Raw genomic sequence first — 16,547 nt, 5'->3', positions numbered from 1 at the left:
GTCATGTGTGAACAGGTACTCATTGTGGTGATGATGGTGACAAATGGGATCTGGAAGTTCTGTACTGATACTATGTGAATGTGACAGTTCAATCATGTTCATGGTTAGGACGTTCTGACCTCACGAGTCTGTTGTCAACGACTCCCGACACAATTATTCTTCAAGATGTGGGAATTGAAAATCTTGCTGCATTCAGCACCAAAGAAATCACTGCCATTTTTTCAGTCTTATAGTAGCCTATCATATTTCTCAGGAATCTACCATTCAAAAGTTTAGGGTCAGTATGATTTTTTTTTTAAACTAGTTCATACTTTTATTAAGCAAGGATGCAGTAAATTGATCAAACGTGACAGTAAATACATTAATAATGTTACAAACTTCCTGGAAGAAAATGTATGACAGTTCACAAAAAATATTAAGCAGTACAACCGTTTTCAACACTGATAATCATAAATGTGACCCTGGACCACAAAACCAGTCATAAGGGTCAACTTTTCAAAATTGAGATTTATAGATCATCTGAAATCTGGATAAATAAGCTTTCCATTGATGTATGGTTTGTTAGGATAGGACAATATTTGTCCGAGATGCAACTATTTGAAAACCTGGAATCTGAGGGTGCCAAAAAAATCTAAATATTGAGAAAATCACCTTTAAAGCTGTCCAAATAAAGTTCTTAGCAATGTATATTACTAATCAAAAATGACGTTTTAGTAGTTGACTAATGTGCCTGTCCTAGTTGACACGTGTGCATGCGTGCGACTCACTGTTCGGTTTTGTAGTTGGAGCATCTCTCCAGAGGGATCTTCAGCACTCTGCTGGGAAGTCCCACGAAAAGCGACCTATCGCTGTGCAGAATCTGCAGGTTCAGGATTGGCTCCTGCATGTTTTCTGGGAGAATGCTCATCTCCTCCAAGTAACATCCGAGCAGACTCTTATTAGTTGTGGATAAGGCTTTGATGATGGTGCCGTACTCTGATTGGTCAATGAAAGAAAACTATTAGAACCACATTGCACAACACTGGAGGACAAAAGTGTTGAATGTCAAACTCTCTTCCTTCCTGACCTGTGCCGATGTACATGACGTGGTAGAGCGTGTCTCTTCCCTGAACAATGTCCACAGCCAGTCTGGAGAAACGGATGTTGTCTTGCATGACCAGAGGATCCGTGGAGATGGGCTGAACCACCTCGCTCATGAGAAAGAGCCGCTGGGCGTCTTGAAGACTGCGTTCTGTTAGATTACCACCCGGACCCGAATCATTCACTGTCCCGCACTGGCACAGAGAAAGAGGACATTACAGCCAGAGATAGGTGATGAGGAACGGCACGTTAGAGAAACAGTAAATCTAAATCGAACTGACTAATGCATTTGCTGCCAAATGTCTTGAATAGAATTGTGAGTTGGCTTCAGGGTAAAAGTAAAATGCTTTGAAATGGAAGCTGCAGCAGTTCATTTCCTTCACCTGAAAATTTGGGATGGGGTTGGGAGTGGAAAGCCAGCTGGTCCGAGGGTTCTCCTGATAACGAAAGGGTCCGTTAAAGGCCTGCGTGATGGCACTGAGGTTAAACGCACACACCGCTGACGCAGCAATGCTGTTCCTGTGAAGAGAAATGAGAGGAAGAAGTGAAGGATGGTGAGGTGCTGAACATTCAACATCTTAATAGAAAAACAGTAGTGTTCAAAAGTTAAGGGTGAGAAAGGGCTAGATTTACTAAACGGGGCAATTTAGCGTAGACCGCAATCCCGTAAAAGCACCAATGGGAGGGAAAAGTTCTGCTGGTGATTAACTGACAAAGGGCAAATTAAAGAACACAGACACAGCCAGATCCTTTCCATAATGGCCAACGCAATCTACCAAGCAAATTAGCAACTATCACAGCCATGTCAAGCACAAAATGGGTTCAGATGCTTTTTTGAAAGTTAAATAATGGCAGAAATAGCAGTCAACTGATTAGCGTCAACCTTAGTAAATCACCTTGCATGACTGATTGTAATATTCTCCTAACACAAATGTTGCTTCTGAAACTCCTACAAATGCATTTGCAATAAGGTCACCTGCAAAAATAACTGTGTCCATGCCTTTTCATCACTGATTTTTCACTGTGTGTCTTTAGTACATCCTGACATTATTTTTTTTTTTATGGCAAAAGAGGGTTGGTAATTCTCTCCAAGGCTTCTGTAAAAACAGTATTATTGTGAAATATTATTACAATTAAAAAGAACAGTTTTCTATTTGAATATATTGCAAATTGTATTTTATTCCTGTGATGCAAAGCTGAATTTTCAGCATCATTACTCCAGTCTCAAAAACATTTCTTATTATTATCATCAATGTTGAAAACAGTTGATACAATACAGGAAACTATGATACAATTTTTTTTTTCAGGATTCTCTGATGAATACAAAGTTCAAAAACAGCATTTACTTGAAAAAGAAATCATTTGTAACATTAATAATGTCTTTACTGTTACTTTTAATGTAACTTTGCTCAATAAAAGTATTCGTTTTTTTTGTTGTTGTTGTTTTTTTTATTATCCCAAATATTTGAATGGTAGTGTATCACTGTCTCCACCTGTTTTCAACATTTATAATAATAATAAATATATCTTGAGCAGCAAATCAGTACATTAGAATGATTTCTGAAGGATCATGTGACACTGAAGACTGGAGCAATGATGCTGAAAATTCAGCTTTACATCACAGGAATAAATTACATTTTAACATATATTCACATAGAAAACAAATATTATAAATTGTAATAATATTTCACAATATTACTGTTTTTACTGTATTTTTGATTAAATAAATGCAACCTTGCTGAGCAGAAGACACATATTTCAAAAACATTAAAAACTTAATTATTCCAAACTCATGTGTCTTCCAGCAGGAAACGACCACCAATGTCATTCTGACACACGCGCGCCACACGAGAGAACACCATCTTCCCACAGTCCTGTTCTACTGCGTTCTCTCTCAGAAAGAGATACGTGAAGCGGCCCGCCTCGTATGCAGAAACAAAGTGAGGTTCTGTAGAGTGGAAGGGAAGGAAGAACATGGTTGTCTTACTTTCACTGACAGCGGTGTGGTTTGACATGACAAAATATAATTCCTTAAAGATAATTATTTCAATAAATAGATCTAAATATAAGGGTGAATCACAAAAACATGGCCAGGTCACTTTTCACACCAAAATCAGAAGGAAAAAGAAGTTTTATGTAAAGAAATTGAAGAATATTTAAGACTATTAGGATGTTTGAATTATGATATTATTTCCCTCAAAATTCTTTACATTTTTCATTCTCAGTGGTGATTCTCATCACTGTAATACATTTTTTTATCACAGTGAAAAATACAATATATACTGCAACAATTTTAATGATTTGTTTTCATTTAAAATATTTTTTTATCACAGTAAAAATGTTTTTTTAAATAACTTTTTTTTACTTAACTTAACTTAACTTTTGAGTTTATTTAATTTTTGTCATGTTTCATTGTTGAATTTTCTTATACAGCATTGCCGCATGAATAAAATAAGCTAATATAATGTTTTTTTTTAAATAAATGTTATCACAGTAAAAATATGTTGTAATGATTTAATGCATTTTTAAATCATAAACAATATCCAGATGTTTAACTGTTGTGTTTGTGTTTAATTTTCGAACACAATATTTTGATACTTCATTATATGCAATAATAAGTTGGGTTTTTTTAATTGACAAATATTAATGTATAAATTAAGGTAAGTAAAACAAATAGTACAATGATGTATAAATAAAAAAATACAATTAAATTATCATTATGTTTTCAGTAATGAGAATATAGCTCAAAATGAGCTTAATTGTCATGAAAATTATGTTATAATGCAAAAAAAATAAATCATAAAGGTTCTAAAATATGCTAGATTTTCTTTAAACAAAATGTAATTTAATATACAGGTGTTATTTAGATTTTAATGTAAAATATGACCTAAACATATTATTTTTTCAGGATTTTTCAGATTCATTGATAAGTTGTGTGTTGTCCCGCTGTACCATTGAGCCATTTGGAGTTGTACTGTGCGGTCCGCAGGGGCGGCATGTTCCCCAGACTGCGGTAAATAATAGGGTCGCGGCTGGAGAAATCCGTCACTGTGGCCGCGTAGACTTCTCCACTCTCAGTTATCATTGCTGTAGAGTTGTGTCGAGGGTCGTAGGGACAGCGGGCCACCCCGCCGATGGACTCCAGGACGCTGGAGATGTCCGTAACAGGGCGAGTCGTACACATGGGCATGAAAGCATTAGTGCCGCAGGTGAAAAGACGACTGCCGTTCAACAGGAGGACACGGACATAGTTCTGACACTCATCCTGAGAGAGAAGAAACATTTCATTCACTCACATTACAGTTTACTTCCAGAACCCTACTGAGGCACTCTATAGCAAACACTCATTCACAGAGCGCATCCCAGCGTTCATCTCTCACCTCTGTCTTTCCTTTGCTCTGGCAGGACCTCCTGGTGCTCTCGTCTACTCCCCATTCTGTGGCCTGCAATTAACAGCCAATTAACATCAGGGCTAGAAGTTAAGTTATCAAGACACTTGCCTGCTAAAATTTACATGCATCCTTTAACTCTGGGATTCATGAGGGAACTGCAGGGGGTTCATGAGCTGATGAAAAACTAAGAATTAATCAAAATAATTAAATAATTTTAAAATAATTCAAAAAGCTTTTTTGTTTTTTAGATATTGTTTACCTGCTTGTCACGTAACCTTAGACCAACATCTGAAAAGCATGAACCAGTGTTCTTTTTTTTTTTACATATTTTGAATTTTTTTTCTGTTTTAATTACAATTTTACTTAAAGTTTTAGTAAATTTGTTGCGTTTTTGTCATTTCTATTATTGTTTTTTAATGCGTTAACACTATTTAGTCATTTTTATTTAAGTAGTGTTATTTTAGAATCAACTATTATAGATTTGATTCATATTTTTAATTCGTTTTTGTATATTTTGTTTTCATTTTATGTTAGTTAATGTTTCAGTCATTTTGTTGTGTTTTTATTTTAGTGTAATTTTTATTCGTTTTTTTATATATGTCATATAAATAGACAGTATACTAAATGTCTAGAAGTTAAACTAAATGAAAATTAGAAATGTTTTTTTTTCTTTATTTTAGTTTTTTATTATTATATTTATTTATTTTTATATTTTTTTTATTTCAGTTTTATTTACTGTTACATTTATTTTAAGTCAACTTTTTTTACTTTTAGTACAGCACTTCAACATGTCGAATACATCTGACTGTTTCTGCAGACACAGAATATTAGTATTTTTTGTAGCAATGGTACAACTCACACTATTACACTCATAACTCAAGGCAGAAATGCCGCTTTGCCTGTCTATAGTCCAGACTACATAGAGAGTGTTTCAGATGCAAGACATATTTACAAGTCAAGCTTCCCAGTTTTCAGATTTGCAAAGGAATCATTTTAATGATTCGACTGACTGATTCACAACACGTTCATCACTCAGCTGTAAGAACCTTGGTAGCGAGTAAAACGGTGATGTCAGAATCATAAACAACAGTATTTAAATATTTAGTTCACAGCAAAAATTATAAAAGGTCACACAGAGACTACCGTTAACTGATGATTCAAACAACTCTGTCAATTGTTCACTTCAACCAGTTCATTTAAACAAACTGTCCAAACAAACTATTTCTGTGATATTATTTTTCAAATACTGTACATGATTGTAGGTCGTCTATGCCCCGCCTCTCTCAAACATGTCGTTTTCAACAAAGCCCCCTCCTTTGACAAGCGCAGTCTGCTCTGATTGGCCAGCTGACCCAGTGCATTGTGATTGGCCGAACACCACAAGCACGCGTCGGAAATGTAACGCCCCTTACCATAATCGCGAGCTTCATCTTTCAAAGTAAATATCAAGACAGTTAATAATGTTGTTAGTTTTACCATCAGTTCAAGCCCGAAAGGGCAACAGAGTCGCGTGACAGACACAGTGATGATGCAGTACACAAGCCGCGAGTAAAGACAGCGGACGTGCTATGATTTCTGACAGGCAGTTCACTCTCCTGTGATGCGACCCTGTTCCCCTCACACACACACACACACACACTCACACTCACACACACTCACAAACACACTCAAAAACACTCACACTGTTCTGTTGTAAATAAATCTTAACCAATGATTCCTAATTGCATCTACTTCCGGAAGGCCAAATAAAGTGCTTTTGCTTTCACCCAGAAACACACAGCGTCTCCCTGACATGCTGCGTCAACACTACTGCTGTTCCTGAAACCACGCCTTCTTTCTTTGCGTGCACAATTGGGCGCATTATGCTAATATTTCCACATATTGCCGTAGATATGTATGTGGGGTCGTGTTAGAATGAGCCGTTTTAGGTAGGCGTGATTGACTCTTAACTTTTATAAAGAATATCTCTTTGGATTTGAGACTTTAGTCTTTGCAACTTTACAGATCTTCTTTATGCACCAAGAGCTTGTAACACTCCAAAGAGAAAGGAAAAATTGAAATCGCATTATATGACCCCTTTAAGAAGCCATGACAACAAACCTAAACTTTTCTCGTTATTATGATTAGGAGGCAGAAGTAGTTAATGAACTAAAACTATGAAAGATATTCAGTCATTCAATCCCATTCCATTCACTCAGCTTCTTTCCTTAACGTGAAGAAGGTACAAAACACACAATAATACAAGACAAAAAGAGTCGGAGACGGAGAGTTTCGCTGCACGTGAAGCAAAGCAGCTGTGTGACATTTAATTAGGGAACACTGGATGGTTTGTCCTAATCGCATTGTTTCTCTTATCTGAAACGAAAACCATTGAATGTGCCGTTTCACTCGTTTTAGACGTTCTTCCTGTTTTGTTCTTTGTCCCTCCCTCTCCTTTCACAGGCTGCTTTGTCATGTTTATCTGTGTTGTCATTTGGCTTGAAAATAATGATGCAGACCAGAGTCTCTCACACACACACACACACACACACTATAGAATGAAATAATAAAGCATGATTTTGTATTGGACGTGACCCTTCCTGAAGGCATCAGCTGGAGAACTGTGAGGATCCCAGCAGAGCCTGAATGGAGTGAGAGGTGTGGAAAGGTCACAGATAAAACACAGAGCTCCTCCCAGATTAACGTCTGTGCCGGGGGAAGTTTTATGACAATGATAATCACAGCCAGATCTAGACTATTAAACTCACACATCACACATTAGGTTGGACTGGGCCAAACTTCACCCTAAAATCTAAATATGCACTATACAGTTCAAAGGTTTGAGGTCAGTAAGATTTTTTTTTTTACATTTCTTAAAGATTTAAAAAAATAATAATAATAATTTTATTGATCAAGGGCACATTAAATTGATCAAAAGTGACAGTAAAGTCTTTTATGAAGTTTTAAAAGACTTCCGTTTCAAATAAATGCATTATGATAAAGAGCCCCATTAAAATTGTAAGAGTTTATTTTATTTCTGTATTTGTTGTACTGCATTGAATTTATGCTGCTTTAAATGTCATATTTCATTGTACTACAGTATTTTTTACTATAATATAGGAGCTTTATTACAGTAATGAGAGTCACCAAAAAAAGAGAATTACAAAAAACTAAAATTCCCAGACGCATTATGATAAAGAGCACCATTAAAATTTTAAGAGTTTATTTTGATGGAGCTTTGACTTTAATGGAGCAAAGACTGATGTTCATTGGTTTCAATTATGCAACAAACAGGCAATAACAGAAGTGATATACATGACTGACAGCCTGAAATTTAAAAACATAATCTTGTTCCTGCTGCTATTTGTAAATATTGTAAAAATGCAGTTCTGAGCACGATCAATTATTTTCCTTAACTGTATTTGCTGTTTAGTGGTAGTTTGAGAAGTTTTAGGAGCAACATTGCATACATAACATAAAAAGAGTGCATGGATTGTAGTGCATATTTTGCGATTGATAAGTGACATCCGTGCTTCTGCACTCTTGAAAAGCAGCAGGCGCTTCTGATGAGCACACACTCATCTACAAACGGAGCTGATTACACACGTTAAGACAAACTGCATCTGTTCACTTGACTTTTGCAAACTACATTTCATGCTGCTTGTTTAATAAAAAGACAGAGAAACAAAGAGAGCGCAAGGGTTTAGAAAGCAATCATCAATCTAGCCGTGCCTCTGCAGTCAGTCACTGAACAACACGTGAAAGACGCTTTCATTTGAAGAGCAGGACTCACCCTGAATGATCTAGAGGGGTCAGACTTGTGTCACCTCTGGAGGTTGTGGGGTTGTGTTTTTTCTCCAACACACTCAAGATCTGCTCATCCAGGCACGATCATTTAACCTCAGCTAAAACACTCTTATCTGCCCTCTCTATCTCTCTCTGCGGCCTGTTCCTGACGCAGAACCATCATTAAACTAGAACGATTTCAAGACAGATATAATAAATCATTGACATGAGATGCAACAGATATCTTTCATTTACTGACATGGCTGATGTGTGTAACTTTGCTGAATCTCACTGTCTGGAGTAGCCAATGAAGTGAGTTCTGTATGTTTCACTGATAAAATACGAAGTGAGCTTTCAGGAAACCCGTTTGAAAACAGCCATTACTCCATTTTGTGATGCTAATGGCTGAGAAATTACACACAGCTTCAATGCAGCTTTTTAAAAAAAAATTATTTTAAGCAGTTAAGGTCTTCATATCATTGGATATTTCTCATTTTTCATATCCGAGCATTACCTCAGGCACTTTAATGTCCCATGGAGTAAAGTAAAGTAAAGTAAAGTAAAGTAAAGTAAAGTAAAATAAAAATTAAATTAAAATATGTATTGCTTTTATTATTACCTTGTCCTAGAATCAGAATCTTAAAATATTAAAATCCATCATACAAATATGAATAATGACATTTTTAATTCTACTTTTAATTCTACTATAAACATATTTCAGCTGTTTTTTTAAGCATAATTTCTACCACAACCAACAATCTTGGCCCTACATTTTTTTTTTCAAATTACTTTTTCATACTTACTTCCTAAGGTGTTTACCAAGATGACTAAAATCACCTTTGAAAAAAAAATGAAGTTAAAGTGAAAGTATCTGCCTTTTTATTTAAAATTATTTTAAATGTCATTTGCACCATAACATGAATGATTATTTAAGACAGGCTGGAAATGACATTCGTTCATGATGAACAAATGGTCAAAATTGTATCTTTAGTTCCTGCAAATATGCTGTTCTAAAACATTTTTAGAACAGAGATGTAGAGTAGCGCAGTGAGGAAGTTGTCATACTGCCGTGTGTGTGTGTGTGTGTTTGCTCGAGGGGTGATTGTGGGTCACTCTTGTGAACACAGGATCATGAGGTCACCTTAAATCACTGGATTCTGACAGATTCTTGTGAGATCTGCCTCCAAGGCGTCACCCCCTTTCAGGGTTACGGTGAATGTTTAGAGGGTTCACCAGCAGGGTCTTCCACAAACGCCAGCGAAGTCACTCTTAAATATCACACAACCGCTCAAAGCTTTCAACAGGCTTGTCACGCAAGCACAACACAATCTCAGCATTCCCACTACATGCTAAGTGCAGAGGTGGTCTCAAATCATCCTTCAAGACAAACAAGGCCAATTTAAACCCACTCCCAGATGAGATTGCAGTCTACAGGCAGCTCCTCACCTCAAACACAGACAATCTGCAGCAGCAGACAAACATACAGATGTTTGCATATTGAACGGATCATATTCTACACTTTGTTTGATCCACAGTGCTAGTGAAGATTTCTTGCACCAAAAACAGTCAGAAAGTTTTTCCATAACCATTTTCCACCAAAACATACTCTCAAGGATGAGCAATCTATGATAGAATTAGCATTTTTGTGACGAATTGTTCTGTTCTGAAAATAAAATAAAATAAATTGTATTACATTAAAAAATTAAACGAAACAAAATGAAACGAAACGAAATGAAATATGTTATTATTACCCTGGTCCCAAACATACTCAATGAATAGAAGTAGGGGTGCTCCGATTGATCGGCTACCGATCACTATCGGCCGATAATCGCTCTGGGATGATTGATCGGCGTCTCTAAAAAGGCCGATCTAAAAAAAACTCAAGCTGATGATGTGCCTGCCGTGAGAAGGTTTGGCACGACATGCAGCGGCACCGTCTCAGTCTCTGTCCGGCGCGGGTGAAATAATTATAATGCTGAAGGTGAGGTACTCACCTTCATATTTCTTAATTAAATAACTTATAAAGTAACTTGAAAACCTTGTGTGAGACGTAATTTCACAAAAAGCGTGAGTGAATCACCGCATGCGCTCTCTCTCAAAATACGCAATGTCATCAAATCACCACATCGCGTCTGTCTATAAGCGAGCTGCACGCTGCACAGTTGACACAGGAATTGTCACTTGCACAATCAAGGCAGTGTCACATCGTCACTAAAGTTTATAAATTGCATTACTTTATAATTCTTGCCAGTGTTTAACCATTCAGTGCTCGCGCGCTCTCCTGGAGACCGTGCGCTCATGCACACTTGCAGCGCACACACATAACGCCAGGTTCACATTACTCCGTTTGCAGTGCGAATGTGATGCGTATTTTTTCCACACTCATGTTAACGGATTAATAAATCGTGCACACTGCACACTGTTGCGGTCCGGCAGTGCGTTCCAGGAGCGGTGCGTCTGCAGCAGTGCAGAGATCGTTTCTGCACCGAGTTTAGTTTTGCTACATTATAATAAAAAAAAATTATTAGAACTCTGGTACCAAACAGACATTATCTGATCCTTATGCACAAAACATACTCTATAGAAGGATGAGCAAATTATGACATTTTAATTTTTAATGAAAAAAATACAAAATAAAATAAATAAAAACTTGCAAACATTGTTTTGGGTTCCTCCTTTCAAGAGATTCAGAGGAGAGGAGCTCAACTCAGGATGCTGAACATGATGCAGCTGTCTTGGAAGTCAATGCTTTTCAAACATCTGTCAACAATATCAGATGCTACTGAATATGTGTGTGTGTGTGTGTGTTTCATTTGTTGGATATTTCTGCTTCTGTGCATCAGCACTTTAGAACATGTGGGCAATCATAATAAAGACTGAGTCTGAGTGTGTATCTGGCATGGGATGAATTAAATGGACAGTGCTGGTACTGCATTTCTAGAGACGTCAAGATGATTGGATGGACAGATGGGAAGGAGAATAAAGAAAGAAAGAGAGAAAGAAAATGACATCCTACCTGCAGGAGAGAGACGTTGCTCAAACTCAACCGGAAAAGATGATTCCTACACAGAGAGAGATGCTTTAGGTTTGGCAGGCTCAGCTGGGCTTGTACTTCTGTCTGTCTGTCTGTCTGTGTGTGTGTGTGTGTGTGTGTGTGTGTGTGTTACCAGTTGCCTACCCCTCACTGTCTCACATTTAAAAAATAAATGCTCCTGAATCTCTCTCGATGGCCAAAATCACTCTCTTAATGTCTTTAGTGTACAGCAGCTTCTGCTACTACAGCAATTCACTTAAAACACTTATATAATAGAGGACAATATAAACACTTACAGTGTAGCCCTGCATACTATCAGAGCAGACTGTGGCGATTAATGTGTGATATTAGAAACTGCAGGGCGTGAAATTGTTATTTCACCTTTATAGCACCTTTAAATGTGTGTCTGAAAACGTTTTAGCGGCAAAAAGAAAACAGTGACTAATGATGAAATTATCAGGCATTTCAGGAGCAGCTTGGCTGAAGAGAAGAAACATTGGGTATGCAGTCCATTTAGTTCTCCAAACAGTGCTGAAGCAAGCTTTGCTGTAAATCAGGGTCGTTATCACCCAAAAACAGATGACTACACCCTCACTGTCTCACATTTAAAAAATAAATGCTCCTGAATCTCTCTCGATGGCCAAAATCACTCCCTTAATGTCTTTAGTGTACAGCAGCTTCTGCTACTACAGCAATTCACTTAAAACACTTATATAATAGAGGACAATATAAACACTTACAGTGTAGCCCTGCATACTATCAGAGCAGACTGTGGCTATTAATGTGTGATATTAGAAACTGCAGGGCGTGATCGTACACACAGCTGTATTAACCTTTAACATCTGGCCAGCATATGATTAAAACTGTTAAACTCAGACAGGCACCAATGAAAGGCTGCTGGCAGTTAACTAGTCTCAGATGAAAACATACCCTGGACCGGTAACAGGCCATTAATGGACCATCCGATGCATACTGCACACAAAAATGGCAAAAGTTCTCTCAAATCAGACCGCTCTAATCTGAATGACTAGCTTAAGGCAGTTTCCAGGAGTCAAAGTGCACAGGTTTTTAACAAATGAAGTTGGCTGGTTGCTTTGCATGTCCACAAAGTCCTTGTAAAGCAGGTTGGTTCACTTAGTGGCCATCTTTGCATTGGTAGTTATCTTCTAGTTCTGTTAGTACAAGGTTTGTCAAGGGTATATTTCAATAACGTGTCAAAGAAACAATAAAATCTGATGAAAACAATGCCATTAACTTCTTTAGCCTAAATCAAGCTACACTATTGTTCAAAAGTCAAAGATTTTACAATTTTGAATTGCTATTTTCTATTTGAATATATTGTAAAATGTAATTTATTCCTGTGATGCAAAGCTGAATTTTCTCATGTCACCTGATCCTTCAGAAATCATTCAGAAATCATGCTGCTTTAATATTCAAGAAACATTTCTTTTAATCATCAATGTTGAAACAGTTGTGCTGCTTCATATTTTTGAGGAAACTTTTTTTCAGGATTCTTTGATGAATAGAAAGTTCAACAGTACAGCATTTATTTAACATGGAAATTCTTTGTAACATTATAAATGTCTTTACTGTTTATATATATATATATATATATATATATATATATATATATATATATACAGTATATATATATATATGAATAAATATGTAATAAATATGGACTAGCTAATAAAATACAAAAGTGATGTCTTTTTCAAAAAGGCTATTGTAACTGAAATTTACAACCATCATAGTGAGCAATGTGATTTCTCCCATTCATTTGACTGTTTTTATCCTCCCTATACCATCTCTGGTTTCAGTTAGATGGTCTCTTCTCATCTAGCTGCAATGTAGACGTTCGGCTATGTTGCCGTTTTTACTAGCTCAACCAATATTACCGAGATGTTCAGAGGAGAAAAAATGATTCAAAGGCTTATTGTTTTAACCTTTGGCTCCAAATGCGATGATGGAAAGGGCAGGAGAGAGTGAGCTATATTACACCCACCTGTGTAGGAGGTAACGGGGTGCATTTTTCTCAGGCACTCTCCAGGAAGAGAGGGCGCAGACTCCGGGTCAGAGGTCGCTTGGAGTGATGGCGTCTGTGACGTGACGAGAGGCAGAGAGAGGAGGCAGAAGATGACAAGTCCAGAGAAGAGCAGCGGTCCGACCCGGAACGGCAATGCTGTCATGGTTACTGCAACAACCACTCCTGTACTTGTAAACGGTGAGAGAGTCCTGAGAAGAGGAGAGATGAAAAATTAATCACGTTACAGAGTCCAACAGTCATGCTCCCAAAGTGAAAACTGATTTTAGCAATAACTTTTACCTGTTGTGAGCTACGAGGTTAATCAACAGTATATCCTTTTGTTGAAGCCATCAACTTATTTTTTGAATAATCATGTTTAACAGCAGAATTTGTGGAGATAAACTACATTACCCATGATGCTGCACAAAAAAAATTCACCAATCAGAACAAAAAGAGCTTGCAGGAAACGTTGCAAAAGGTATTATCGAGTCGGTCTCCCTACACTATCAAAATACTTAAATATTTCTATATGCATATTTTACAATACATGTAAAATACATTGCTTTATAGATATAATCAACAACTTTAATTGAATAGTTATACATTTCATTTTTTATTTGATTATGTCATTCACAATGCTTCAAGGGATTGTAGTTATTTCCCTTAAAGCCATCAAGTCTTGTCTTTTTGCTTGATTTTCAAATACTTTTTCGCTTCAAATAAAAGTTTGCAATATTGTGATTTACCTCATAGCTGGTTGGTTTACTTCATGGATTATAACACTTTTACAAAGACCTTTTCAAAAATGAATGAAAATTTTTTTTCCGAAACCAATCACTGAAAAAGTGAGCGGCCATTAATGCACTCTTATTAAATACACCTTGTTATTAAAATAAAAAAAGACTTGAAATATGGACTTTTTGAAAGCTTCAGAATTGTAAATTCAACAAAATAAACCAAAAACTGGAAGAACAGAAAGAAAGCAGATGGACATCCACACAAATGAGCTAGACGGACAGATAAACAGACAAGTAAGCAGACAGAGTGCAGAGAGACGGCTTCATCTTCTCCTGATGGGTTAGATGGTGTAAATCTTGCTCTTTCTAATCAAATTAACCTCCATCTCTCATCAGAGTAAACTTCCAAGACCCACAGCGGTTCAACATAATGTTATTCTAAAACATAACATTGATTTTGCTGTAATTGTCAGCCTGTGGATGATGAGCCAGCAGATCATTAAAAGTTTAATTTTAAGTTGAAGAAAAGATTTTGATATATTTTCAGCCTGTCATGGGAATCAACGGCTCTCTGTGATGACCTCCCTAAAGCTTAAAACGGTTCACTCAGTTCATTTTTCCATTAGGTGTTTGACAGCGCATGAGGCTCAGGTAAACCCAGCGTGTAAACACACATCTGAGATCTTATAAGCTCAGAATATATACATATACAAAGCTTCACTTTATCACAAACCTTCCTGTTAGTTCTCGAGTAAACACACAAACACACGCTCAATCACACTTAAACTTACACTTCCTGACACGTCATAGAGAAACCACTGCAGCATCTGTATTGGTTTTACGCAAACACACACACATCAAACACTGGCCACTCTGTAGAGAGGTGGTCTGATGTCCTGTATCTGTAACTAGGTCCACCTTTTTCACATTTTTGTACTGATTCACTTGATACCATATGATAGCATCAAATGGAAATACTTACATAATTTAAAAACAAAATTCAAGTAATCTTAGAAATACCCCCAAAGAGCCATTTTCATTTTTAAAACTACTTTAAAAAGGAAAGCCTGACATCTCCAAAACTGTGTCAAGATTATAAATAACAGCGGAAGCCCATATCAAAATAACTACTGGCCTTCTGGCATTCCTATAGTCGCCATATTGAATGTTACAATTTTTCACATTAATTTTTCAAAAAGTGATCCTTTTGTGTGTGCAAATAATGTTCAGCAATTGAAATTAAACTAAAATTAAAATAAACTGTAAATATTAAAAGAAGCTGCCTTGGAAACTACCTGAAATAAGTTTAAGCACTACAATTACTAAAACTGAAATACTTCTACTTTACTTTTACTTTTACTTTTAGTCATTTAGCAGACGCTTTTATCCAAAGCGACTTACAAATAAGAAAAAGTAATTAAAACTAAAAGCTAAAACTCTATAAATACTATATATATATATATATATATACACACACACACATTTAAGAAAAGAAAATAAATTAAAATGCATACAACAACATTTCAAAAGTAAAACATTTAAAATAATAAAGCTAAAAACAATTCAAAAATATTAAAAGAACAAAAGGTATGAGTATAATAATGATTCTAACATAACACTAAGCCAAACACCAAAAAACAAATACATATGTGTATGTACAGCCATATAAATACATTAAATATATATATATATTATTTAAAAAAATTATAATAATAAATTACTAAATACCTAAAAATAAAAATACCTAAATATTCAAAATACAAATAAAGTGAGTACAAATTTAAATAATAAAATAATAAAAATGACAAAAGCACATAACAGAATGACCAAACCTTAAACTAAAATTAAAATAAATACTGCAAATGTAAAAAATAAAATAAAAATGATCATAGTATATAAATTATATTAAAATAACATTGAGCCGAAAGCAATATAATATTTTTTTATTTAAAAAAACGCAAACAGCTTTTATTCAAAGCTATCAAAATTATATTATTAGAAGGGGGGGGAATTATACCCTGTCCAAACAACATAATAATACCTAAATATTCCAAATAAAATATTCTGGGAAAACTTTCAGCTGAAAGATTCCTTTAAGCAGAAACTAATATAAAATGTATTTTTTAAAAATATTTACATTTTACATGGTATTTAATAAGCTGATGCGTGTAATTTTTTCAGGGTTAAAACACTTTTTCATATACCAGTTTAATACGCAGAAAACAACTAAAAGTAAGCCCTTCATAAGTTGATTTAACTCCAAAACAATATAAACTTCACATCCTAAACAGCAACACGGCCTCGACCAATCGCATGGTTTGGGGGCGGGGCTATCATTGGGTCCCACCAATAGCAGATAGCGGGAGTGTTTACGAAACTGTTTTGAAAACAGTACTTATTTTTACAGTTCCACTTGGTGATACTATTAATGGCATCAAAAAATTGCACACTTGCACATTTAAACAACATTTACACAAAAACTCTCAAAATCCAGTTAACAAGGAAAATCAGTC

General features: G+C 35.9%; 1 protein-coding gene across 1 annotated transcript in view; it reads right to left on the bottom strand.

The window, feature by feature from the left end:
- Positions 1-16,547, bottom strand: part of LOC107557129 (semaphorin-5B-like) — a 68,321-nt gene that overhangs the window by 19,119 nt on the left and 32,655 nt on the right. Inside the window, exons 3-10 of the mRNA XM_016240458.1 lie at positions 13,277-13,506; positions 11,254-11,354; positions 4,461-4,523; positions 4,033-4,345; positions 2,887-3,028; positions 1,464-1,599; positions 1,067-1,274; positions 768-975 (exon numbers count right to left, since the gene is read on the bottom strand). Coding sequence (XP_016095944.1) covers positions 768-975; positions 1,067-1,274; positions 1,464-1,599; positions 2,887-3,028; positions 4,033-4,345; positions 4,461-4,523; positions 11,254-11,354; positions 13,277-13,460 — 1,355 coding nt within the window. The 5' untranslated portion in view covers positions 13,461-13,506. The remainder of the gene's footprint in view (positions 1-767; positions 976-1,066; positions 1,275-1,463; positions 1,600-2,886; positions 3,029-4,032; positions 4,346-4,460; positions 4,524-11,253; positions 11,355-13,276; positions 13,507-16,547) is intronic.

Source organism: Sinocyclocheilus grahami, unplaced genomic scaffold (assembly GCF_001515645.1).
Source record: "Sinocyclocheilus grahami isolate Dianchi unplaced genomic scaffold, SAMN03320097.WGS_v1.1 scaffold590.1, whole genome shotgun sequence".
Lineage (NCBI taxonomy): Eukaryota > Metazoa > Chordata > Actinopteri > Cypriniformes > Cyprinidae > Sinocyclocheilus > Sinocyclocheilus grahami.
The sequence above is the reverse complement of the archived record's forward strand: the minus strand, read 5'-3'. Positions and strand labels throughout refer to the sequence as shown.